This window comes from Chrysemys picta, chromosome 7 (genome assembly GCF_011386835.1).
Source record: "Chrysemys picta bellii isolate R12L10 chromosome 7, ASM1138683v2, whole genome shotgun sequence".
Classification (NCBI taxonomy): Eukaryota; Metazoa; Chordata; order Testudines; family Emydidae; genus Chrysemys; species Chrysemys picta.
In genome coordinates, this window is record NC_088797.1 from 52788645 (window position 1) to 52815903 (window position 27259).

General features: G+C 57.8%; 1 protein-coding gene across 1 annotated transcript in view; it reads left to right on the forward strand.

Moving 5' to 3' along the window:
- Window positions 1-8350: 8350 nt before the first annotated feature.
- CDHR4 (cadherin related family member 4) overlaps window positions 8351-27259 on the forward strand; it is a 34834-nt gene continuing 15925 nt past the window's right edge. The window contains exons 1-9 of the mRNA XM_065551491.1: window positions 8351-8850; window positions 9287-9307; window positions 15478-15680; window positions 17176-17341; window positions 17991-18079; window positions 19574-19669; window positions 20063-20166; window positions 26229-26365; window positions 26771-26954. Of these exons, the coding sequence (XP_065407563.1) occupies window positions 8796-8850; window positions 9287-9307; window positions 15478-15680; window positions 17176-17341; window positions 17991-18079; window positions 19574-19669; window positions 20063-20166; window positions 26229-26365; window positions 26771-26954 (1055 nt within the window). The 5' untranslated portion in view covers window positions 8351-8795. The remainder of the gene's footprint in view (window positions 8851-9286; window positions 9308-15477; window positions 15681-17175; window positions 17342-17990; window positions 18080-19573; window positions 19670-20062; window positions 20167-26228; window positions 26366-26770; window positions 26955-27259) is intronic.

The following is a 27259-nucleotide window of genomic DNA, read 5'->3' on the forward strand; positions in this document are numbered from 1 at the left end:
GCCCAAATGGAGAAACGCTTCCACTTAGCCAGGTATGTGGCTCAAATGGAGGGTTTATATAAACAAACAGGGTGGTGCTCGCTCCTCTCCCCTGTGTCGGGAAGCCCTCGTACTGTGGGACTTTTGCCATCGCCCACTCTATACACCTAAAGGCGTAACACCTTCCGGGTGCAAAACGAGCTAGCCAACCGCCTCAGTCGCTCATTTCACAGTCACAAATGGTCCCTCAGACCGGACATCGCACTCTTGATTTTCCAGAGGTAGGGCTCTCCCCACATGGGCCTGTTGGCGACGTGGAGCAACAGGAAGTGCCAGAGGTTCTGCTCCTTCCTGAACCACAGCCCAGGCTCCACCACAGACGCCTTTCACTTGTCATGGACAGGTCACCTGCTATATGCGTTTCCGCCATTCCCCCTCATACACAGAGTGCTACTCATCAGGACAGGGCTTCCTTGATCCTCTTAGCACCAGCGTGGCCACGCCAACACTGGTTCACCAGGTTACTGAACCTCTCAGTGGACAGTCCAGTAACGTTCCCTCTCTGTCCCACCCTAATCACACAGGACCATAGCCGTCTGCAACACACCAACCTGGAATCCATCCATCTCATGGCGTGGAAGCTCCATGGCTGAACGCTCTTGAGCTTCAGTGCTCGGACTCAGTGAGGGAGGTCCTGTTAGGAAGTAGGAAACCCTCCACTCGAGCTACGTACCTGGCTAAGTGGAAGCATTTCTCTATTTGGTCTTGACAAAGGGGAACTGAGCCACAATCAGTCCCAATTCCCCTTATTTTGGACTATCTTTTATATATCTCAAGTACCAAGGGTTAGCGATATCATCCCTGAGGGTACACCTCATGGCCATTTTGGCCTTTCACCTGGGAACGGCGGGTGGGTCAGTGTTTGGTAACCCCATGGTGGGCAGGTTTCTTAAGGGCTTGGACAGACTTTATCCCCCAATACGTCGGCCCGTTCCCCAGTGGGACCTCAACCTAGTCCTGGCCTCTCTCATGGGGCCCCCTTTTGAGCCCAAGGCTACCTGTCCTCTCTCCTACCTCTCCTGGAAGGTGACCTTTCTGGTGGCTATAACCTCCGCTAGAAGGGTATCCGAGCTCAGAGCACTGACCTCCGAACCTCCTTATACAGTATTTTATAAGGACGAGGTGCAGCTACGCTTTCACCCTGCATTTCTGCCTAAGGTTGTATCCCAGTTTCATGTGAACCAAGATATATTTTTATCTGTATTCTTTCCTAAACCCCATGCCACTAACAGGGAGCACATGTTCCATTCCTTGGATGCAGGGCCAGCTTTAGGAAGTGCGGGGCCCGATTCGAACAGTTTCGACGAGGCCCCGACAGGGGTGACTAAAAAAAAAAAACCACCTTAAAAAAACCACGTGGGGCTTGTACTCACCGGCCCGCGCTCCTAGTCTTTGGCGGCGGGTCTTTCACTCACTCCGGGTCTTCGGCGGCACTGAAGGACCCGCTGCCAAAGTGCCGCCAAAGACCCGGAGCGAGTGAAGGACCCGCTGCCAAAGACCTGGAGCGCCGCTGGGTGAGTAAAAATTAAAAAGGTGCCCATAGCCAGGGAAGGGATTCTCTGCCACTTGCCCCCCACTCTGGGCGGCCCTGCCACTGGGCGCGGGGCCCTCTTAAGCGCGGGGCCCGATTCGGGGGAATTGGTGGAATTAGCCTAAAGCCAGCCCTGCTTGGATGTTAGATGTGCCTTGGCATTTTACATTGAACGCACAAAGCCATTTCATAAATCACCACAGCTCTTTATTGCTATCACAGAAAGAATGAGGGGGCTTCCGATCTCATCACAGCGCATTTCGTCATGGATCACGTCCTGCATCAGGACTTGCTATGACCTGGCTAAAGTTCCAGCCCCTCCGCTTACGGTGCACTCTACCAGAGTGCAGGCGGCATGAAAGTGATCATGAAATCATAGAGTTTGCAATTCTAAGGAAGGGTAGAAGGGAGAACAGCAAAATAGAGACAATGGATTTCAGGAAGGCAGATTTTGGTAAGCTCAGAGAGCTGATAGGTAAGGTCCCATGGGAATCAAGACTGAGGGGAAAAACAACTGAGGAGAGTTGGCAGTTTTTCAAAGGGACACTATTAAGGGCCCAAATGCCAGCTATTCCGCTGGTTAGGAAAGATAGAAAATGTGGCAAAAGACCGCCTTGGCTTAACCACGAGATCTTGCATGATCTAAGAAATAAAAAGGAGTCATATAAAAAATGGAAACTAGGACGGATTACAAAGGATGAATATAGGCAAACAACACAGGAATGCAGGAGCAAGATTAGAAAGGCAAAGGCACAAAATGAGCTCAAACTAGCTACGGGAATAAAGGGAAACAGGAAGACTTTTTATCAATACATTAGAAGCAAGAGGAAGACCAAGGACAGGGTAGGCCCACTGCTCAGTGAAGAGGGAGAAACAGTAACAGGAAACTTGGAAATGGCAGAGATGCTTAATGACTTCTTTGTTTCGGTCTTCACCGAGAAGTCTGAAGCAATGCCTAACATAGTGAATGCTAATGGGAAGGGGGTAGGTTTAGCAGATAAAATAAAAAAAGAACAAGTTAAAAATCACTTAGAAAAGTTAGATGCCTGCAAGTCACCAGGGCCTGATGAAATGCATCCTAGAATACTCAAGGAGCTAATAGAGGAGGTATCTGAGCCTCTAGCTATTATCTTTGAAAAATCATGGGAGACGGGAGAGATTCCAGAAGACTGGAAAAGGGCAAATATAGTGCCCATCTATAAAAAGGGAAAAAAAAAATCCCAGGAAACTACAGACCAGTTAGTTTAACTTCTGTGCCAGGGAAGATAATGGAGCAAGTAATTAAGGAAATCATCTGCAAACACTTGGAAGGTGGTAAGGTGATAGGGAATCGCCAGCATGGATTTGTAAACAACAAATCATGTCAAACCAATCTGATAGCTTTCTTTGATAGGATAATGAGTCTTGTGGATAAGGGAGAAGCTGTGGATGTGGTATACCTAGACTTTAGTAAGGCACTTGACACGGTCTCGCATGATATTCTTATCGATAAACTAGGCAAATACAATTTAGATGGGGCTACTATAAGGTGGGTGCATAACTGGCTGGATAACCATACTCAGAGAGTTGTTATTAATGGTTCCCAATCCTGCTGGAAAGGCATAACAAGTGGGGTTCCTCAGGGGTCTGTTTTGGGACCGGCTCTGTTCAATATCTTCATTAACGACTTAGATATTGGCATAGAAAGTACGCTTATTAAGTTTGCGGATGATACCAAACTGGGAGGGATTGCAACTGCTTTGGAGGACAGGGTCATAATTCAAAATGATCTGGACAAATTGGAGAAATGGCCTGAGGTAAACAGGATGAAGTTTAACAAAGACAAATGCAAAATGCTCCACTTAGGAAGGAAAAATCAGTTTCACACATACAGAATGGGAAGAGACTGTCTAGGAAGGAGTACAGCAGAAAGGGATCTCGGGGTTATAGTGGACCACAAGCTAAATATGAGTCAACAGTGTGATGCTGTTGCAAAAAAAGCAAACGTGATTCTGGGATGTATTAACAGGTGTGTTGTGAGCAAGACACGAGAAGTCATTCTTCCTCTCTACTCTGCTCTGGTTAGGCCTCAGCTGGAGTATTGTGTCCAGTTCTGGGCACCGCATTTCAAGAAAGATGTGGAGAAATTGGAGAGGGTCCAGAGAAGAGCAACAAGAATGATTAAAGGTCTTGAGAACATGACCTATGAAGGAAGGCTGAAATAATTGGGTTTGCTTAGTTTGGAAAAGAGAAGACTGAGAGGGGACATGATAGCAGTTTTCAGGTATCTAAAAGGGTGTCATAAGGAGGAGGGAGAAAACTTGTTCACCTTAGCCTCTAAGGATAGAACAAGAAGCAATGGGCTTAAACTGCAGCAAGGGAGGTTTAGGTTGGACATTAGGAAAAAGTTCCTAACTGTCAGGGTGGTTAACCACTGGAATAAATTGCCTAGGGAGGTTGTGGAATCTCCATCTCTGGATATATTTAAGAGTAGGTTAGATAAATGTCTATCAGGGATGGTCTAGACAGTATTTGGTCCTGCCATGCGGGCAGGGGACTGGACTCGATGACCTCTCGAGGTCCCTTCCAGTCCTAGAATCTATGAATCTATGAATCCGCGGCATTCATGGCACAGGTCCCTATTCAGGATATCTGCAAGGCAGCAACGTAGTCTTCAGTCCACACCTTCACTTCTCACTATGCCATGACCCAGCAGGCGAGGGATGATGCTGTTTTTGGTGAACTCCGACCCCTCCCCCTGGGCAACTGCTTGGAAGTCACCTATTGGAATGCACATGAGCAATCACTCGAAGAAGAAAAAACGGTTACTTACCTCTCGTAACTATTGTTCTTCGAGATGTGTTGCTTATGTCCATTCCAAATCCCACTCGCCTCCCCTCTGTCGGAGTACTCCGGCAAGAAGGAACTGAGCAGGCGGCAGGTTGGCAGGGACATATACACCGCTATAAAGGCACCACTCCAGGAGTCTCCACAGCCAACCTGACGGGTACCGCTAAGGGAAAAGCTTTCCAGCGCTCGTGCCCGCGGTGCCCGCACACACCTATTGGAATGGACATGAGCAACACATCTTGAAGAACAACAGTTAAAAGAGGGAAGTAACCGTTTTTTCCAGAGCATCGCACGTGTCACTGTGACAGGGAGCTGAAGCTGGAGAAAGGACTCTCAGCTGGCATCTGATCAAGGAGTCAGATGGATGGGGAGACAGAATTTGCACAGTGGGGTTCATTACAGCTTGGCTGGGCTCTGGCTACCCAGACTAGACTGTGTTTTACCCTTCAGTTCTCTGTGCTAATTGAGGGCTGGACTGTGCTGTGCATCCAGTGACTAATAAAGCTGACTGTTTGGACAACACAGTACATCAATCCCTGCAAAGTGAACAAGTCTCCGTCAGAGTCTGTCTCAGGGGGACTCGCTGATCGGAGCTCAGAGGATGAAGCAGAGAGGCTGCAGGCCCAGAGGTCCAGTTTAAGGAGGCAGTGAAGCTGCATGGCTAACAAGGAGTAAGAGTGAGACCCCTAGGGAGTCTGACACACTGAAGAGTTCCTCCCAGAGACTGTTCCAAAGCTGGGGCCATAGCGCTGGTCAGGGCCGGCTCCAGGGTTTTGGCCACCCCAAGCAGCCAAACAAAAAACAAAAAGCCGCGATCGCGATCTGCGTCGGCAATTCGGTGGGAGGTCCTTCGCTCCGAGCAGGAGTGAGGGACCGTCCGTCGAATTGCCACCGAACAGCTGGACGTGCCGCCCCTCTCCCAAGTGGCCACCCCAAGCACCTGCTTGGTAAGCTGGTGCCTGGAGCCGGTCCTGGCGCTGGTATCAAAGGAGTCACCGGGGCGATGCTCTGGAACTTCTCCATACGAAGCCAGCCAGGACTCTGGGGGAGCATGACTCCTCTCTGAGCATACTGTCTCCAGGGCAAGAAGCTCACACAGCTTCAACCTTCCTGGCTCTGACCTCAGAACATTCAGCATCCTCTTCCACACTGTGCGATTCCCACAGTGAGTCTGCCCAGGCGGGGCTTCTGGGGAAGCCAGAGGGCCCTGCACCCCAACTCTGCAGTCAGACGTGACTCTCAGCCTGTAACGATGCTGGTTCTGGCGGGACCCTACTGAGAGTGCCTATTCAGGACAAATTGCTAAAACAGAGCAGTTACAGCCCTAGGCTGGGGTTTTTCCACCTCTAAGGCAAAACAAACCAGACAGACAGTGAAGACTTTGGTCTCACCCCACTGGCTAACCACAAGTTACACAAGCAATTCCCTTAGACACTCCAGTTTCCCAGTATCACCACCAGTGCCACTCGTTATGGGGACAAATGGTTATGAAAACCAATACCCCAATAAAAGAAAAAAGGTTCTCTCAATCCCAAAGGACCAAGCCCTAGATCCAGGTCAATATACAAATCAGATCTTACCCAAAAATCACGCTGTTGCCAGTCCTTTAGAATCTAAAATCTAAAGGTTTATTCATAAAAGGAAAAAGATATAGATGAGAGCTAGAATTGGTTAAATGGAATCAATTACATACAGTAATGGCAAAGTTCTTGGTTCAGGCTTGTAGCAGTGATGAAATAAACTGCAGGTTGAAAATCAAGTCTTTGGAGTACATCCCCCGCTGGGATGGGTCCTCAGTCCTTTGTTCACAGCTTCAGTTTGTAGCAAAGTCCCTCCAGAAGTAAGAAGCAGGATTGAAGACAAGATGGAGAGGAGGCATCAGCCTTTTATATTCTTTTCCAGGTATAAGAACACCTCTTTGTCCTTACTGTGGAAAATTACAGCAAAATGGAGTCTGGAGTCACATGGGCCAGTCCCTGCATACTTTGCTGAGTTGCAAAGTGTATTTGCCTTCTCTCAATGGGTCAATTGTATAACCGATGGTCCTTAATGGGCCATCAAGCAGGCTAGGCAGAGCTAACACCAACTTGTCTGGGATGTTTCCTAAAAGCATAGCATAAGTTTGAAATATAGACAGTATAGAGCCAATATTCATAACTTCAACTACAAAATTGATACACACATATAGACAGCATAATCATAACCAGCAAACCATAACGTTGTCTTAGACACCTCATTTGACCCCCTTTATACAAGATTTGGTGCCACTACAGGTCTTTGGTTGCAACCATGTTCTATATGGTCCCAGATTATGTCAATAACGTCACACAGCCAGCTGGTAAAACGGAAGGTTTATTAGTCGACAGGAACACAGCATAGAACAGAGCTTGCTAGCACCGAAATCAGTGACTTTCAGCCAAATCCATCTCAGGAAGAGGGGAGCCCAGAGCCAGGGCTCTGACCCTCCCCCTGCGCCCCAAGCCAGCCAAGACTATTGCTCCTCCTCCGGCCTTTGTTTTGCTTCCTGGGCCAAGAGTCACCTTGTCGCATCCCCATGAAAATCCCCATATCGTCATACCCCAACCTAATGCTTCCCCAGGCTTTTGTCTCCTTTGCTGGTGAGAGGCAGGGAAGTCCATCTCACTCTGGGGCAATGCTTGCTAAATGTCAGTGTCTGGGCAATTGGATCTGCCCTTGTATTCTCAAAATTAGCACTGATATGGGACCTAAGACCCAGATAGTCAGGCGACACTCAGATCTAGGTCTCTCCACCTGTCCTGAGAGCAAACAGCCCCTTTCCACCCAGTAGGTAACAATGCCACATAGAGGGGAAACTGAGGCACAACCAGGACTCATAAAAATATTACAGAAAATTCCCACTTCATCACAACCATCTCCTGGCCACAAGCCTCTGGACTGAGGGCCTCCTGCTTCGCCCCATGAGCTCTGCCCAGCAAGTGCAGCTGAGACAGATGCCTGAGAGAGATTTATCCCCTCTGCTGGGACTAAGGCAGCCAAGCAGTACTGGCAGTGCCCCCAGGAAGTGGTTTCAAACAGAGGAGGGTTCTTAGTCAGATGCAGAGTACCTGGGCCATCCTTCGGCCAGCACCGAGCCAGCAGGCTTCAGCATCGCCCACGCTGGTCACACCAGGGCAGCCCACCAGCCTCGTCTCGGGCTCTGCCTCTCTGATCCCTTCTTAGTCCCCAGAGAGAGCAACCAGCCTCTTCCAGAAGCCAGCTCTTTCTCCTCTCCTGGGCACAGCTCAGCCTGTTGTGCTTGTGGGGAAGGAGCCAAAGAACCAAGCATGAGCTGAACTGATCCAAAGGCCTAGCCGGGGCAGCTCCTTCTGGGCTGAGGGGAATGGGCATGGTGTCCCAAGCCCGCTATGGACTTCCCCACATGTGCAGGTGGGCACTGGTGCAGCCTAGCTAGGGGAGCAATGGGCCCAATAAGAAGGCTGCTTGGGACGGGCAGTCCCACAAAGGAGGCTTGCTTGGAGGCGAGGGCTGGGCAGAGCTTTCCTAGGGCCCTGGGAGTCAAGGATCAGTGCTCCATGCCCAAGCTTCCCCATCAACCTGCCACCTAGCAGTCTCTGCAAGGAGCTGGGTGGGCCTAGGGCACAGGCAGGGAAGAAGAAGAAGGGCCCCTCAACCCAGGGCTCAACCTGTGCTCATGGGAGAAGAGTCCCTGTTGTGGGGGGACAGACCCCAGGGCTGGGCTGGGCTGGGTGAGCCCCTGGGGCAGGGGGCACAGACCCCAGGGCTTGGCTGAGCTGGGCTGGGGCAGGTTCCTGGGGCGGGTGGTGCAGACCTCAGGGCTGGGGGAAGCCCCTGGGGCGGGAGGCGCAGACCTCAGGGCTCAGCTGGGCTGGGGGAGCCCTGGGGTGGAGGGCGCAGACCCCTGGGCTGGGCTGGGCTTGGGGAAGCCCCTGGGGCGGGGAGCACTGACCACTGAGCTCAGCTGGGCAGGGAGAAGCCCCTAGGGTGGGAGGTGCAGATCCCAGAGCTGCACTGTGGGATCCCCTGGGGTGGGGGACACAGACCCAAGGGCTCAGCTGGCCTGGGGCAGACCCCTGGAGTGGGTGGTGCAGACCCCAGGGCTGGCTGGGGGAGGACCCTGGGATGGGACGCACAGACACCAGAGCTCAGCTGGGCTGGGGGAGGCTCATGGGGCGGGAGGCACAGACCCCAGGTTGAGGGCAGATGCCCTGGCTGGGGCTGTCTCTGTGTGAGCGGGCGGTGTGTCCCTGAGTGCAGCTAGGGCCCGGGTGTATGGGCGCTGCCCAGCATCCATAGCAACAGCCTGGCAACCTGCTCTGGCTTCCCAAACAAGGGCAGGCAGAGCTGAGATGAGCTGAGCTGCATCCAGTCTCTCGGCACTGCCCCTTGGGGAGTCATGGGGCCACATGGGCACCAGTCCTTCCTGCTGCTCCTGGCCCTCTGTGCCACAGGTAGGCAGCTCGATACCCAGCGATGGGCCACCCACTTGGTAACAGGGGGAATCCACCTGCCAGCCTCCCTTACCAGGGTGCTGAGGGCAGGTGGAGGGCATGGCTCTGCCCCAGGGAGCCAGCACAGCCCAAACCCTATGTCACCGGCAGCCCTCCCACCCCAAGGAGCCAGCACTGCCCGAGCCCCATGGCAGCGGCAGTCCCCCGCCCCAGGGACCCAGCACCACCTGAGCCCAATGGCACTGGCAGTCTCCACCCCAGGGAGCCAGCACAGCCAATGTCCCATTGCACCAATAGGGTCCCCACAGAGTGCAGTCAGTGTTGAGGAGCTGCCCATACAGGGAGGGGTGCCAAGGGCTGGGAGCTGCTGCAAGTCTTGGCTGGGCAGCGGTGGGCACGAGCCATCCCAGATAACAGTGTCTCCTTCTGCTTCCAGGGGCTTTCGTCAGCACCACAGGTAAGAACTGAGTGCCCAGGAACTGCCACCAGCAGCCCTAGTGCCCGGCATGCCCGGACGTGTGTGTGTGGGGGTGTGTGCTTGCACCCACCCAGGTGTATATGTGTGTGTCTGCGGGTGTGCCCTGTGAATGTGTGCCAGGTGTACGCTCCCCCTCCCTTCTCCACCCACTCGGACAGCGCTGCCCCTCCCCCTCGGACAGCACTCCCCTTCCGTCTCCACCCCCACAACAGTGCTCCCCCTCTGCCCCATCGGACAGCGTGCCCCCTCTCCCTCCGTACCCTTGGATAGCACTCCCCCTCTCCCTCGGACTGCACTCCCCCTCCCCCTCCCACTCCTGTACAGTGCTCCCCGTCTACCTCTGTCCCCTGGGAGAGTGCACCCTTTCCACCTCTGCCCCCTCAGACATCTGCCGCCTCCGACAGCTCTCCCCCCCTCCCTCTGCCCCCCTGCACAGTGCTCCCCCTCTCCCTCCGCCCCCTTGGACAGTGCTACCCCTCCCCATCTGCCCCCTCGGACAGCGCTCCCCACCCCCTCCATTCCCTCGGCCTACACTCCCCCACTCCCTCAGCCCCCGGGACAGAGCTCCCCCTCCCTGTTTGCCCCCTCGGACAGTGCTCCCCCCCCTCTGCCAACCTCGGACAGCGCTCCCCATATGTCACAGAGTTCCCGGGCGATGCTCTGGAATTACTCCATACGAAGCCAGTCAGGACTCTGGGGGAGCATGACTCCTCTCGCTGAGCATACTGTCTTCAGGGCAAGAAGCTTACCCAGCTTCCACTTTCCTGGGTCTGACCTTAGAGCATTCAGCATCCCCTTCCACATCGTGTGCTTCCCGCAGTGAGTCCACCCGGGTGGGGCTCCTGGGGAAGCCAGAGGGCCCTGCACCCCAACTCCACTGTCAGACGTGACTCTCAGCCAGCTGGTAAAACAGAAAGTTTATAGTCAGTTGATAGCACAGAAATCAGTGACTTTCATCCAAGTCCATCTTCCGGGGAGGCAGGGCTCTGGTCCTCCCCCTGTGCCCCAAGGCAGCAGAGACTGACTTGCTTCCAGCTGCCTGGCCCCTGCCCTGCCCATTGCTCCGCCTTTGTCTCGCTTCCCGGGCCAAGAGTCACCTGGTCGTATCCCCCTCCTGGGTCTCAGGTTACGAAGGGCCAGCCATAGCATTGGTGCAAGCAGCTGGAAAATCCCCTGCAAAAATCATACCCCCTTATTCCCACCACCTAGACATTGATGCAATACACAGGGAAACTGAGGCACACACACACAAAAACAGGAGTACTTGTGGCACCTTAGAGACTAACAAATTTATTAGAGCATAAATTTGTTAGTCTCTAAGGTGCCACAAGTACTTCTGTTCTTTTTGCGGATACAGACTAACACGGCTGCTACTCTGAAATCTGAGGCACACACAGCATTCATGCAAAACAGTAAGACTCCCCTTAGCTCACATACAACATAACAAGGGAGAATCCCCACCCTCTCCCTCCACCACCTGGACTGTGCTCCCCCTACCCTCCATCCCCTCAGACAGCACTTCCTGTCTCCCTCCGCCCCCCCCAGACAGCAATCTCCATCCCTGCCTCTGGACAGCACTCCCCTTCTCCATCCACTCCCTTGGACAGCGCTCCCCCGCTCCTTCTGCCCCTTCGGACTGCGCTCCTCCTCTCCCTCCACCCGCTGGACAGCACTCCCCTTCTCCCTCCACTCCCTTGGACAGCGCTCCCCCCTCCCTCTTCCCCCTGGACAGAGCTCCCCGTCTCCCTCTATTGCCTTGGACAGCACTCCCCCTCTCCCTCTGCCCCCTTAGACAGCGCTCCCCGCTCCGTCCCCTCAGACAGCGCTCCCCCTCTTCCTCTGCCCCCTTAGACAGCGCTCCCCGCTCCGTCCCCTCAGACAGCGCTCCCCCTCTCCCTCTGCCCCCTGGACAATGCTCCCCGTCTCCCTCTATTTCCTTGGACAGCACTCCCCCTCCCCCCTGCTCCTTTGGACAGAGCTCCCCCTCTCCATCCGCCCCCTCAAACAGCGCTCCCCCTCTCCGTCCGCCCCCATGGAGAGCGCTCCCTCTCCCTCCCCCTGGACAGCACTATCCCCCTCTCTCCGCCCCTTGGCCCACACTCCCCCTCTCCCTCCGCCCCCTGATCAACACTCCACCTGCCCCTCTGCCCCCTCGGACAGCGCTCCCCCTTCAACTCCGCTCCCTAGGCCCACACTCCCCCTCTCCCTCTGCCCTCTTGGACCTCACTCCTCCTCGGTCCTCCTCAGACAGTGCTCCCCCTCGCCCTCTGCCCCCGATCAGTGCTCCCTCTGCACCCTCGGACACCTCCCCCTCCGCCCCCCTAGACAGCTCTCCCCTTTTCCCTCCACCCCCTCTGTAACGATGCTGCCCTTGATTAGGGTTACCATATTTCAGCAAGCAAAAAAGAGGACGGGAGGAGCCCCGCCCTAGCCCCGCCCCTGTCCTGCCCTAGCCCCGCCCCTGCCCCCCCACTTCCCGCCCCCCTCAGAACCCCAACCCTCCCCCCTGCTCCTTGTCCCCTGACTGCCCCCTCCTGAGACCCTCCCCCCAATCCTAACTGGCCACCTAGGACCCTACCCCCTACCTGTGCCCTGACTGTTCCAACCCTTATCCACACCCCCACCCCTAGACAGACCCCTGGGACTCCCACACCCCATCCAACCACTCCCCACCCCCTGACAGCCCCCCCCAGAACTCCCGACCCATCTAAACCCCTCTGCTCCTGTGATGTTATTGACATAAACTGGGACCGTATAGATCATTGTTGCAACCAAGGTCCTGTAGTGGCACCCAAATCTTGTATAAAGGGGGTCAAATGGGGTGTCTAGGACAAGGTTATGGTTTACTGGTTATGATTATGCTGTCTATATGTGTGTATCATTTTTGTAGTCGAAGTTATGAATATTGGCTCTATACTGTCTGTATGGCAAACTTATGCTATGCTTCTGGGTGACATCCCAGACAAGCTGAGATTAGCTCTGCCTAGCCTGCTTGATGGCTCATTAAGGATCATCAGCTATACAATGGACCCATTGAGAGAAGGCAGATACGCCTTGTAACTCAGCAAAGTATGCAGGGACTGGCCCATGTGACTCCAGACTCCATTTTGCTGTAATTTTCCACAGTAAGAACAAAGAGGTGTTCTTACACCTGGAAAAGACTATATAAGGCTGATGCCTCATCTCCATCTTGTCTTCAATCCTGCTTCTTACCTCTGGAGGAACTTTGCTACAAGCTGAAGCTCTGAACAAAGGACTGAGGACCCATCCCAGCAGGGGATGTATTCCAGAGACGTGATTCGAACCTGCAGTTTATTCCATTGCTGCTGCAAGCCTGAACCAAGAACTTGGCCATTACTGTATGTAATTGATTCCATTTAACCAATCCTAACTCTCATCTCTATCTTTTTCCTTTTATGAATAAACCTTTAGATTTTAGATTCTAAAGAATTGGCAGCAGCATGAGTTGTGGGTAAGATCTGATTTGTATATTGACCTGGGTCTGGGGCTTGGTCCTTTGGGATCAGGAGAACCTTTTTCTTTTACTGGGGTATTGGTTTTCATAACCATTTGTCCCCATAACAAGTGGCACTGGTGGTAATACTGGGAAACTGGAGTGTCTAAGGAGATTGCTTGTGAGTCTTGCGGTTAGCCAGTGGGATGAGACTGAAGTCTTAGTCTGGCTGGTTTGTTTTGCCTTAGAGGTGGAAAAAACCCCAGCCTTGGGCTGTAACTGCCCTATTTTAGCAATTTGTCCTGAGTTGGTGCTCTCAGTTGGGTTCCGCCAGAACCGCATTGTCACAGCTCCCTGTCCCCTGACTGCTCCGATCCCTCTCCCCACCCCTGCCCCCTGACAGCCCCCCCCCAGAACTCCCAAACACCCCCCCCGCTCCTTGTCTCCTGACTGCCCCCTCCTGGGACCCCTGCTCCTAACTGCCCTCCAGAACCCCACCCCCTACCTAAGCCTCCCTGTTCCTTATCCCCTAACTGCCCCCTCCTAAGACCCCCCCAAACTGCCCCCCAGGACCCTACCCCCTACCCATACCCTGACTGCCCAAAACCTTATCCACACACCTCCCAGAAAGCCCCCCCCCCGAACTCCCGACCCCCCCGTCTCTTGACTGCCCCCTCCAGAACCTCCCTGCCCCTTCTCCGACCCCCTGGCTCCCTTGTCGTTGGCCTTCGGTTCGCCTAAGGTCTCTCTGGGAGCTTGCTCAGGAACGGCCTGAGCAGTTCTCCCAGCACGCTGGGCAGCAGCAGGGGAGGAGCTGCAGACTGCCGGAGGTGAATGCAGGGAGTGAGTGAGCTATGCTGCAGGGGGAGGAGGGACTCTCTCTCGCTGTCGGAGCCCCATGTAAGTGGCACCATCCGGCTGCCCGCGTGCTCTGCATGGGGGGGGGGGAGAGGGAAGTCCGGACATTAACAAATTCCCCCCGGACGCTATTTTTAGTTCAAAAATCCGGACATGTCCGGGGGAATCCGGACGAATGGTAACCCTACCCTTGATGGGACACAACTGAGAGTACCAATTCAGGACAAATTGCTTAGAGACGGGCAATCTCAGCCCAAGGCTGGGGTTCCTTTGCACACCAAGGCAAACCAAACCAGCCAAACAGAGAAGACTTCAGTTTTACCCCACCGGCTAACCAGAAGTCATACAAGTAATTCCCTTAGACACTCCAGTTTCCCAGTATCACCACCAGTGCCACTCATTATGGGGCTGAATGATTATGAAAACCAATATCCCAGTAAAAGAAAAAAGGTTCTCCTGATCCCAAAGGACCAAGTCCCAGACCCAGGTCAAATGATAACTTAGATCTTACACGCTTATAGCCAATTTATTAACTAAACTGAAATTTATTAAAAAGGAAAAGAGAGGGAGCTGGTTGAAAGATCAATATACATACAGATTTGAGTTCAATTTCTTGAGGTCCAGATACGTAGCAGAGATGGTCAGTTTATAGTTGCCAAAGGTTCTTTTAGAAATAGTCCATAGATTATAGTCCAATGTCCATATTCAGGATGACTCCAGTCAGTGACTGGTAACTCAATTCTTATGGCTTAGGGTTTCCGGTTCTTGAAACCCAAAGCAGATCTGAGATGAAGATGGATTATACATTTCCAGCAGCCTTTTGGCCTAAAAAACCAATAGGCTTAACTTTCCTTCTCCCAAACATCATGGCAATTAGCACAGGGTAATTTATCCATTAAACAGTTCAGATACAGGTTACCACAACCTTCAAAGAGACATATAGACAATAATACTATTTCACTCAAGTGTCTTCCTAAATATTAATACGCCTTTTTTAAAATCTTTGAATCAAAGCCATGACAAGACTTGTTTGCTTACATCACAAGACCTGAACAAACAGCTACCATTCTATCTCTAACAATGCAGGCTTGCATTTCAAAGCTCTATTCATTTACATATCTTCCTAACAAGTCTTTAAAGTTTGGCCATGGGTCATGTTAGTCTGTGAGTTAATTAACTCTTTCTGGCCCTCTGTCACCTTTCAATGAGATATTATATGTTATTACACTCATAATGTCACACCCTCTGAGCGCGCTCCCCCACCCGCTCCATCCCCGTGGACAGTGCTCCCCCTCCTGCTCCGACCCCCTTGGAAAGCACTCTCCCTCCCCCTTCCTTCCCTCTCGGACAGCGCTCCTTGTCCCCCTCCGCCCCCCTGGAAAGCACTCCCCAACCCCATCCGTCCCCCTTGAACAGCACTCCCCCTCTCCCTCCGTCCTCCTAGTCAGCGATCCCCCCTCCCATCACCCACCTGGACAGCACTCCCTCGCCCCTTCTGTCCCCCTGGACAGCAGTCCCTGTCCCTCCACCTTGGACCACATTCTCCCTCTCCCTCCGCTCCCCTGGACAGCACTCCCTCTCTTCCACCGCCCCCCTGGATAGTGCTCCACCTCTCACTCCCGTCCCCCTGATCCCCCCACATCCCCAGACAGCACTATCCCCTCTTCTCACTTGTCATTAGCCGCACAGCCCGCACAGGTGTGGGGTGGCGTGGCCCAGGCCCTGTCCGCGCAGGCACCCCTGGGCACACCCCCAGCTGTCCCTGCTGCTCTGGGGGTTTCGTGGGTGCCCGCTGCGGCGAGGGCTGGACGGGCTTATTCTGCGCCTTTCTGTGCAGTGCTGTCTGGCCTGCCCACCACAGTGAGTGTGATGGAGAGCGTGGGACCGGGTACGATCATCATGGAGTTCAACCTGACCTGCCAGAATGAGAGCAGCGTCCCCACTCCTGCCCCCACCCTGCAGAGCACCCCCCCGACCTCCTTCTTTAACCAACCCATCGTCACCCGCCACGCCAGCCCAACTGTCCACTACAGCGTGCAGGTACGTGCTGCCGCCCACAGTCCCCAGGAGGACAGACCTAGGCCCCAGCTGGCAGGGCAGCCCATCCTGGCAGTGCCCTGTGGGGCTGTGCTGCCAGACGCAGACCCCAGACACCAGCAGCGATAGGCCAGATCAAGGCCAGTCTGGAGGCCTGGGCTCAGTGGGGACAGTGTCTGCAATGGGAACAAGGGGCGGATGCATCGTCACCCTGCCCCCAGGGACGAGAGAGAGGTATGTGCGCCCCCTGAGGGTGGTACATGATGCTGGGCAGTGAAGACCCAGGCGCCAGGGTCCCAGCCAGGCCAGCCGCACACAGCCAGCTCCCCCAGCCTCTGAGCCAAAGGCCCATTCTGAGCCAGTCAGCACCTTGCCAGCCCAGGCCTAGGAGCCGTGTCCAGCAGGGCTGCACCAGCCTGGCGCCCAGCATCCTGGAAGGGCAATGGGGGTATTTCAGACACACAGCCCTGGCTGCCAGTCCACTGATCCTGGCACCCCTTGGTGCCAATGGCCCAGGGCCCATCCTATGCAGTGCCAGGTCCCAGGCCCTAGCTCCTGCTGGCCCAATGCGTCCAGTGCCAAGTCCCTGCCCCCCTTCCTCCCCACATGGGGTCAGCAGGCTAGCAGCAGAGCCACAGAAAGCAGAGCCTGCACGGCCTCCACCAGGGGATCCCTGTGGTGCCAAGGGGGACCAGGGTTCTGCTCTTGGTGAGAAGCAGGCCCATTCCCTGCATGGCACCCAGGGGTGAGACAAGGGCAAAGGAGGAGACACAGGGGGACTAAGAGGGGGCTGTGGGCTGGGTCTGAGGCTGGGGAGTCCGGAACAGGAGCCCTCGCTGCATGCGGGATCAGGGGTGGGGAGGCAGAGCCCCGTTACATGCGGGGTCGGGGGCAGAGCCCCTCTTACATGCAGGGTTGGGGGCGGGGCCCCGTTACATGCGGGGCCGGTGTGGGGGCAGGGCCCCATTACATTTGGCGTCAGGGGTGGGGCCCTGTTACATGCAGGATTGGGGGGGGGTTACATGTGGAATCGGCGGCAAGGCCCCGTTACATGTGGGGGTGGGGCCCCATTACATGCAGGATGGGGGGGGGTGAAGCCCTGTTACAATGAGGGTTACATGCCCCATGTGGGGATGGGACTCTGTTACATGAGGGATTGTCGGGGCAGGGCCCCATTACAATGAGGGTCAGGAGCAGGGCCCCCATTTCATGCGGGGTTGGGGGAGGGGCTCCGTTACATGCGGGATTGAGGGGGCAGGGGCCCATTACATGCAGCCCTGTTACGTGTGGGGTCGGGGTGGGGCCCTGTTACATGCGGAATTCGGGGGGCGGGGCCCCGTTACATGCAGGGTTGAGGGCAGGGTCTTGTTCCATGCGGGATTGGGAGGAGGCAGGGCCCTGTTCTATGCGGGGTCGGGGGCAGGGCCCGCTGAATTGGGGAGGCTGGCATAGCTTGTGCTCGGTGCCAGAGCCTGCTGAGTGCTGGGGTTTCTGCTAGATCACGCTGAGCCCCAGTGCAGCGCTGGATGCTCGGCAGGTCAATCAGTACACACTGACCATGGAGGCCACCTGCCCAGGGGAGATGCCTGCCAATGGCCAGCTCTTCGTCCTGGTCCAGACGGTGGACGGGCCCCCCCAGTGCATGGCCAGGTTTGCTAGCCAAGGTAAGGCCCACCCTGTGCTCTGCCATGCCCAGCCCCTGCGCTCTGTGCCCAGCCCCTGCACTGTCCCCTGCTCAGCCCCTGCACTATCCCCTGCTCAGCCCCAGTGCTCTGCCCTGCCCAGTCCCAGCGCTCTGCCCCACCCAGCCCCTGCGCTCTGTGCTCAGCCCCTGCGCTCTCTACTTCCCAGTCCCAGCGCTCTCTCCTGCCTGCCCACCCCCTGCACTCTGCCCCACCCAGCCCCTGCGCTCTGAGCCCAGCGCTCTCCCCTGCCCAGCCCCAGTGCTCTGCCCCGCCCTGCCCCTGTGTTCTTTCCTGCCCAACCCCTGCGCTCTGTGCCCAGTCCCTGTGCCCAGTGCTCTGCACCACCCAGCCCCTGCCCGCTGAGCCCAGCGCTCTCCCCTGCCCAGCCCCTGCGTCCTGTGCCCAGCCCCTGCGCTCTGTGCCCAGTGCTGCCAGGGGCGTTGGGGATCCAGGCCGGGATGGGGAGCCCTGCCAGGTCAGAGGGGGCACTTCTGGCGCTAACAGGACTCGCCTCCTGGCTCTTTCTGCTCTTGACCAGTGGGACCCAGTGCAAAGCGTGGGGAGGTGGGTCCAGGATGGGTGGAGCAGCTTCTGAGCACACTCTGCCTGGCTCTGTGCTTTGCTGCAGTGGGGGACCTGGCGCAAGTCCCAGAGGATGTGGCACCCCTGACGCCCATCTACACCGTGGTCCTGCGGCGGCCGGCTAGCGGGCTGAGGGTGAGCATGGAGCAGGGCCTGGCCTCTCATCCCTGGGCGGGCGCTATGGGATGGCCCTGCACAGCCTGAGCCTAGGGGACAGGGGTCTGACAGGGCCCAGGGGTGGGGGAGAGGCTGTAGGGGCGGGGGAATCGGATGGGGCCCAGTGGCAGGGGAGGTGCTGTAGGGGCAGGGGGATCCAACAGTAGGGTTACCATATTTTGTGCCTCCAAATGGAGGACACTCCCCGGGGCCCTGGCCCCAGCCCCGCCCACGCCCCCGCCCCAACTCCGCCCCCTCCCAAAGTCTCCGCCCCCTCCCCTGCTTCCCGCGAACATTTAATTCGCGGGAAGCCTGAAGCAGGTAAGGGGGGCGGGGGGAGGAGGCGCGGCCCAGGCTGGCCCCCCGGCGGCTCCAGCCTGGGTTGGCTCGGGCCCTGGGGTGCCGGCCCCCAACCGACCACCCCCCGCGTGCCCGGCGCACCCCCCGGCTCCCCGCCCCGCGGGCCCGGCGCACCGACCCCGGCCCGGCTCCCAGCCCCACGGGCCCGGCGGACCGACCCCGACCCCGGCTCCCGGCCCCGCTGGCCCGGCGCACCGACCCCGACCCCGGCTCCCGGCCCCGCTGGCCCGGCGCACCGCCCCCGACCCCGGCCCCGCTGGCCCGGCGCACCAACCCCGACCCCGGCTCCCGGCCCCGCGGGCCCGGCGCACCGACCCCGGCTCCCGGCCCCGCGGGCCCGGCGCCCCAACCCCGGCCCCGGCTCCCGGCCCCGCGGGCCCGGCGCACCGACCCCGGCCCCGGCTGCCGGCCCCGCGGGCCCGGCGCACCGACCCCGGCCCCGGCTGCCGGCCCCGCGGGCCCGGCGCACCGGCCCCGGCCCCGGCTGCCGGCCCCGCGGGCCCGGCGCACCGACCCCGGCCCCGGCTGCCGGCCCCGCGGGCCCGGCGCACCGACCCCGGCCCCGGCTGCCGGCCCCGCGGGCCCGGCGCACCCCCGGCCCGGCTCCCCGACCCGGCCCCACGGGCCCGGACCGGCTCCCCGGACCGGCTCCCGGCCCCGCGGGCCCGGACCGGCACCGCGCTCCCGGCCCGGCACCATGCCCCCGACCCCGGACAAAGAGGCCCCGGCCGAGCCTCCCGATTTTCCCGGACATGCCCGGCTTTGGGGGATTTCCCCCCGGACGGGGATTTGAGCCCCCAAAAGCCGGACATGTCCGGGAAAATCCGGACGTATGGTAACCCTATCCAACAGGGCCCAGTGGCGGGGGAGGGGCTGTAGGGGTGGAGGGATCCAACAGGGCCCAGTGGTAGGGAAGAACCTGTGGGGGCAGGGGGGATCTGATGGGGCCCAGTGGCAGGGGAGGGGCTGTGGGGATGGGGAGAATCTGAGGGGCCCAGTGGCAGGGGAGGGTCTGGTCCAATGGGATCCAGGGGGGGGGGAGGGGCTGTTCTGGGCTGGGGGTCTCAGTAAGGGGGATCCAGTTCTCTGGCTCAGTCCCTCTCTCCATGGCAGTTCACCATAGAAGACAATGACACGCCCCTCACCATCGACCACGCCGGGCAGGTGCTGGCACCAGGTTCAGGCTTCATGCCAGCCCATGCCGGCCAGGTAAGTGCTAGGGTCTGCTCCCGCTTGGGCACCCTCCAGCCCTGCCTTCTCAGGGTAAGCCCGTCACCCCCAGGCCTGCTTCTGGGGCATGCCCTCCCCGAGAACCCCGTGTACTCCATCTACCCCCAGGCCCCTCCCAGAACACCCCACCTCCTCTCCTCAGGCCAGGGCTCCCTCCCCACACCCCTGTGGCTCTGGGGCTCCCCCTTCTCTCCAGCCATCTGGAGAGACCAGATCAGTGCCCATGGGGCATCAGCCCCCCCCAACCCACAAACTCCCTCTCTGCCCTCGCCCATGGGCCCGCAACACAGCGCCAGAGCTGGGCAGCACCACCCCATGCAGCATGGCCCAGGCCAGGGTCCTGCCAGCCTCACCCAGCGCCTGTATCTCCAGGCGTTCAGGCTGCAGATCCTGGTGACCGACAGGAGCGGAAGAAACTGCAGTGGGGCCGTGACAGTGAGGGTGCTGCCCATCCACCACCCCCGCATCAACTTCACGTAAGGGTACAGGGTGTGGGGCGTGGAGGTGTGGGTCAAAGGGGTGCTGGAGGCAGGGGTGTGGGGTAATGTTGCCAAGGTGTAGGGCGCAGGGGGCAGAGTTGTGGGGTGCAGGTGATGTGTGCAGGGGGCAGGGGTGTGGGGTGCAGTATTTGGGGCACAGGGGGTAGCGTTGTGGGGTATGCGGCTTTGGGGCATGGAGGTGTTGGGGGGCAGGGGTGTGGGGCACAGGGGTGTGGGGTACAAGGTGATGTTTCCAGGGCGTAGGGCACAGGGGGCAGAGTTGTGGGGTGTGGGGATTTGGGGTGCAGTGGTGTCATGGAGTCACCGGGGCGATACTCTGGAACTACTCCCTATGAAGCCAGTCAGCACTCTGGGGAAGCCTCCTCTCTCTGAGCATACTGTCTCCAGGGCAAGAAGCTTACACAGCTTCGACCTTTCTGGGTCTGACCCTGGAGCATTCAGCGAGATCTTCCACACTGTGCGCTTACTGCAGCGAGTCTGCCCTGGTGTGGCTCCTGGGGAAGCCAAAGGGCCCTGCACCCCAACTTCGCAGTCAGACGTGACTCTCAGCCAACCAGTAAAACAGGAGTTTTATTAGTCGATAGGAACACAGTGTAAAACAGAACTTGTTAGCACAGAAATCAGTGACTTTCAGCTAAGTCCATCTTGCGGGGAGAGGAGCACAGAGACCTGCACCCCAAACCACCTGAGACTGACTTGCTTCCAGCTGCCTGGCCCCTGCCCTGCCCATTACTCCTCCTCCGGCCTTTGTCTCGCTTTGCCAAGAGTCACCTGGTCGCATCCCCCTCCTGGGTCTCAGGTTACGAAGGACCAGCCATTGCATCCATGCAGGCAGCTCAAGCATCCCCTGCAAAAGTCACACCCCCTTATTCCCACCACCTAGACATTGGTGCAATACACAGGGAAACTGAGGCACACACAGCACTCATGCAAAACAGTAAGACGTACATAGGCTCACATACAACATAACAAGGGAAAATCCCAACTTCATCAAATCTCTCCCCTCTTCGAGACCAAACTGAGCGGGGTCACTTTAGTCAGCAACCTGGGGAAGTTCAGGCCCTGCTCTCCTGGACAAAGCATCAGTTATAACATTTTTACTCCCCTTAACATGGACCACCTCCACCTCATAACCCTGGAAGGACAGACTCCACCTCAGAAGCCTGGCATTGGCCCCTCTCATCTGGTGCAGCCACGGCAGGGGTACACAGTGAAGCGCCACCCAAATAGATCCGGCTGCAGCCTTTTAAGAGCCCACCCCAGGGCCAGGCATTCCTTCTCTATGGCTGCATAGCCCCGCTCCCAGGACAGCAGCTTCCTGCTCAGGTGTACGATGTGGCCTTTCTCCCCATTTGCATTGGCCTGCCTCTGCACCGTGCCCAGGCCTGTGACTGGGGCATCGGTGAACACCATAAAGGGCTTTTCAAAGTCTGGGTTTCCCAGCACTGGACCCTTGATCAGATCCTCCTTCAGTGTGCAGAGAGCCCTCTGGCACTGCCCAGTCCAGACCAGCTTGTCTGGCTCACCCTTCTTGCATAGATCAGTGATGGGAGCTGACACAGAGCTAAAGTGGGGCACAAGCCTCTGGTAGCACCTCGCCATCCCAATAAAGGCATGGGTCTGTTTCTTAGTCTGGGGAGTAGGCCAGTCTCTGATCGCCCCCACATTGGCTGGCTCTGGCTTTAGGTAGCTGCTCTTCACCTTGTGGCCAAGGTACGACACCTCTGCCTTCCCCACCTTGCACGTCCCACCTTTTACATTGAGCCCTGCATCCTGGAGGTGACTCAGCCCCATCTTCACCTGGGACACATGGTCCTCTCAGGTCTGGCTAATGACAGAAATATCATCAATGTCCACTAGGGTAAAATTCTCCATCCCCCTCAGTAACTGATCCGCCTGGCGCTGGTAGGTGACCGGTGCCTCCTTGAGGCCGAAAGGTAGCTCCAGGGACTTGTACAGCCCCAAAGGGATGACAAGAGCAGGTTTCAACCTGGCATCTGGATCCAAAGGCACTTGCCAGTAGCCTTTGGTGAGATCTCTGGTGATGGGGTACCAAGTTCCCCCAACTTGTCTAGGATCTCATCAGGCCTAGGAATGGGCAAGCACCAGACATGGTGATGGCATTGAGCTTCCAAAAGGCACACAGAAGCGGATTGACCCATCTTTCCTGGGGACCAGCACAACGGGAGAGGCCCCCGGAACTGGTAGATAGCTGGATCACCCCTAAAGCCAGCATGTCTCTGATCTCTCCCTCCAGGGTCTGTGCTGTGTTCCCCATTACTCTGAATAGGAAACACCTGATGGGGGGGCTGGCTCCTGTCTCCAGCCAGTGGACAGCTTGATTAGTGAGCCCAGGCCTCTTGGAAAACAGCTGTGGGTTGGAAAACAGCTGTTGGTACGAATGCTGCATCTCTCGGATCTCTGCCTGCTGGGCAGGGGTTAGCTGGTCAGAGAGGGGATTCCAGCAAGGGACTGGCTCCTGTTTCAGGAAAGAGACCCACCACTGGCCACACACGGCCAGTACCAGCAACTCTCCCTGTCACAGTACGGCTCCATCATGTTGACCTGGTGCCCTCGATGGCTGTGAGCACGGTTGGGCAGTTCCACCACATTGTTCTCATTCATCTGCTTGATGACCTTGAAGGGCCTGTCCCAGGCAGGTTGCAGCTTGTTCTTCCTCACCGGGATGAGAACCCATACCTGGTCCCCGGTGCCATAGGCTGAACGGTCGTACCAGACCTTCTGCCTCCCTTGGGCCCTGGCCAGTTTCTCCCTGGCTGGACCCATGAGCTCAGTGAGCTTTTCCTGCAAGGTCAGTACATACTCCACTACTGATTCTCCGTCGGGGGAGGCCTTCCCCTCCCATTTGTCCCTCACCAAGTCCAGAGCCACCTTCTGAAAAGGCTCCTCTATGACAGGCAGGTGTCTCAAGGCTGCTTTATCCTTGTCCCAGGTCATTTGCACCTCTGGACAAGGGAGCCCTGGTTGGCAGCTGTCCCGCCCTGGCTGTGGTTCCCCACACTCAGCTGGGGTCTCCAATCCCCCTGGGCTCAGCTTTGCCCCTGCTGTCCCAGTGAGGGCAGGCAGCGAGCCCACTGCTTTGCTCACAGCATCAGAGCCAGCGTGAGCCACCTCCCTCATGTGCAGGGGGCGTGGAGCATCTCTCTGTCCCACTCAGCTCCAGGGCTCTGGTTACAGACAGGCAGGTACCCTGAGCTTAGCAGCTCCTACCTCCTGGCAGCCAGGTCATTTGCATTTTAACTGACCGCTTCTGTCTCAGCCGATTGGTTCCCTGGATTCAAATTCAAATCCTCGTCTGTTACAGGAGCAGGGCCTGTTCTGCTTCATGCCTTCCCTGTCTCTAATGGTCCTCTGTCTCCTTCAATCTCAGCTCCAATTCCATCCATCTCAGAACCACCGATGGGGAACCCAGTGGAGACTTCCTACTGGTTGGGGACGAGGCGGGGAGGTCTCAGCCCGCCTGCTCCCAGCCTCTCTCGCGGCCCCAGCTCAGTCAAGAGCCGATGTGGGCCCCAGGGTTGCCTGGCTGCTCCCAGCCACTGTCGCACCCCCAGCTGGATCAGGAACCAGTGTGGGCCCTGGGGCTGCCTGGCTGCTCCCAGCTTCTCTCACGGCCCCAGCTGGGTCAGGAACCGGCTCCTTACAGCAATCCTCCTCTTCCAAGTGAGCAATCAGCTGTGCCTTAGTGAGCTTTCCAATGCACAGCCCTCTCTCTCTGCACCGCTCTACAATGTCCTTCTTAAGGAGATGGTTATAGGCCATCTCCACGTTTTTTCCCAAGTGGTCATGGACTCACAGGCCTGTGCTCTCTCAGCTCCCCACGGTCCCTGGGAGGAACCCCTTCAGTGTGACAGCCCTTCTTGGGGGTCCACTGTCTCTCGGGGTTAAGCCGTAGGCTCCTCAGCCTCCTGGAACCGCACCTCAGAGCCTTCAGCACACCCCCTTCGTTTTACTGCTCTCCAGTCACTTCACGGAATCACAGGGGAGATGCTCTGGAACTACTCCATAAAAAGCCAGCCAGGACTCTGGGGGAGCCTCCTCTCTCTGAGCATACTGCCCTCAGCCAGCCAGACTGTTTCGCTTCCAGCTGCCTGGCCCCTGCCCTGCCCGTTGCTCCTCCTCCAGCCTTTTTCTTGCTTCCCAGGCCAAGAGTCACCTGGTTGCATCCCCCTCCTGGGTCTCAGGTTACGAAGGGGTGGCCATAGCATCCATGGAGGCAGCTGGAGCAGCCCCTGCAAAAGTCACACACATCACCTAGACATTGGTGCAATACACAGGGAAACTGAAGCACACACAACATTAATGCAAATCAGTGATTCACATAGGCTCATACAAAACAACAACAAAAAATCCCCACTATGTCACAGGGCGTGTGGATTACAGGGTGATGTGCACAGGTGATGTGTGCAGGTGTTATGTTTATAAGAAGCACATGGGATCTTTTTCAGGGGAAAAGGCAATACGCCGCATTTCCTGAAGATACAACAATTAGCATATGCATTCAATCACACACACACTCTGTCCCGCCAGTCAGTGTTAATAGTTACCAGTACAGAGTCCGGATCAATCTAGTGGCCAGCTAGGTTGATCACTGGGGACTGGGCTGTCTTGGGATGTCGGGGGGATCAGCCCCCGTGGCCAGACTGTCTACGGATGGGGAGACCAGCCCCCACTTCCCCCCCCGGGCCGGGCTGTCTGGGGATGGGGGGACCAGCCCCCAGGGGCCAGGCTGTCTGGGGATGGGGGGGGATCAGCCCCTGGGAACTGGGCTGTCTGGGGATGGGGGAGATCAGCCCCCACAAGGTCGAGCTGTCTGGGGTTCGGGGGTGGGGGTTCGGGGGCTGTCTGGGAATGGAGGGGAACAACCCCCCACAAACACACCTGGTCCGGGCTCTTGGGGGCTGGAAAGGGTGTTTCTTGCTGACAGCTCCATGGGTGGTAAAGAGGGGCCTCGTGACCCCCATTGTATTCTGGAAGTTGTGTCCCCTATGCCTGCACCTTCTGGCTAAGGGTTATGCTGGGATTGGTGCTGCCCTCAGTTGCCTGGCGCTGCCCAGCTCCCACTGCCCCTGCCCTGCCTGTGCGACTGGACTGAGGGGCCTGGGCCAGGCCAGGGATCAGTGGAGCGGGGGGCACTCGCTGCTCAGGGGAGGCTGCCCACTGTTCGTTACCAGGATGGTGGCCACGTACTGGAAGCGGGCACTGGCAGCTGAGTCATAGTCCAGGGTCTCGTTGACCTGCGGGATTCAAACCCAGGCAGCTCAGAGGTGCAGGGGCTGGACAGTGTAACTCCCATAGTCAGGGCTGCCCACTGGGCCCTGCCATCCCCATGCCTCCCCCTGAACTCCACATGGGCCCTACTGGGGAGAGAACTTCGAGTCCTGGCTCCCAGGCCCCCCTCCCTCCCCACTCTAACCACTAGCCCCCACTCCCCTTCCAGAGCTGGGGATAGAACCCAGAAGTCCTGGCTCCAAGCCCCGTCCCCCCATCTCCCAGCCCCCATCCTCCATCCCAGAACTTAGGGTGCGGGGGGCAGAGTTGTGGGGCATGGGGATTTGGAGTGCGGGGGGTGTGGGGTGCAGGCTGATGTGCTCAGGGGCAGGGATGTGAGGCAAAGCTATTTGGGGCACAGGGAACAGGGATGTGTGGCACAGGGGTGCCACAGACACAGGGAGATGTTCCCAGGGTGTAGGGCGCAGGGGACAGATTTGGGGCACAAGGGTGCAGGGGGCAGGGGTGTGGGGTGCAAGAATGTGGGGTGATGTTCCCAGGCGTAGGGCACAGGGCTAGACCTGGAGGGGCAGGCAGCAAGTGGCCGTACGCAGGCAGCGCAGTGCGGCTGGGCAGCAGACCTGTCGGCCATGCCGGCGGGGGGGCTCTTGGAGAGCGCGTGGCAGCCTCCCTGTCCTGCTGGGGGACATGAGGGGGGCGAGGGTGCCCGGGGCAGAAGCTGAGTGGGTGCCTGGTGGTGGCGAGGGCGGCGGTGGCTGGGCTGACCTCTGCTGTGTGGTGAGCAGGGCGGAGTGGCGCAGTGTGGCCGTGCTGGAGAAGAGAGGTGCCATGCAGCTCGTCACACAGGTCCATGCCCAGGGAGACAACGTGCGCTATGAGATCATCGCCCCAGTCACCCACGGGCTCTACACCATCGATGCAGGTGAGCCACGCTCCAGGCATATGGCCCCGGGGCTCTCTCATAACATGGCGGGGCCGTGGTGCATCTCTGGGATCCCTCAATATCGTGGCGGGGCCGTCGCCATTGCCATGTGGCTGCCACCCCATTCCGTGGCAGGGCCGTGGCCAGGGGAGCTGTCTCTGCACCCCCCCATAACGTGGCAAGGCCGTGGCCAGGGACGTGTCTCTGCCACACCCCATAACATGCCAAGGCCATGGCCGCAGACATGTCTCTGCCTCCCCCATAACATGGCGGGGCCGTGACACTGGCAAGTTTCCCTGCGGGCAGCCCTTCCCTTCAATCCCTGTCCCTGCCTCGTGGTACCGAGGGCTGCAGAGACCCCGGCCTGGTGCTGAGCATGTGGTGGCACCCTCCTGTCCTTGGCAGTGACTGGCGAGCTCCGCAACACCTACGAACTGGACCTGCAGCGCTCCCCAGAGGTGGCACATACCCAACTGCTGGTGCGGGCCTACAACATGCTGCACCCCAGTGACAGCGACACCATGGGCCTCAACATCACCGTGCTGTCCACGAACACACTGGCACCGTGCTGCTCCCCCGCCGTCTTCCTGTAAGGGTCCCTGTCCCCACACCCCATCACGGCTGGGAGCCAGATTCTGCCCCGGGTTCTGCCCTGGCTCTGGGAGGGCAGTGAGGTCTAGTGGTTGTGGGAGGGGTGTGTGGAGCCAGGACTCCTGGGTTCTGCCCCAGCTCTGAGAGGGAGTGAGGTCTAGTGGTTGGGGGGAGGGGGTGTGGAGCCAGGACTTCTGGGTTCTATCCCCAGTTGCGACACACCCTACCTTGCAACGCTGGCCAGGTTCCTGTAGCCAGGCCGACTCCAGGGTTTTGGCCGCTCCAAGCAGCCCAAAAAAAAAA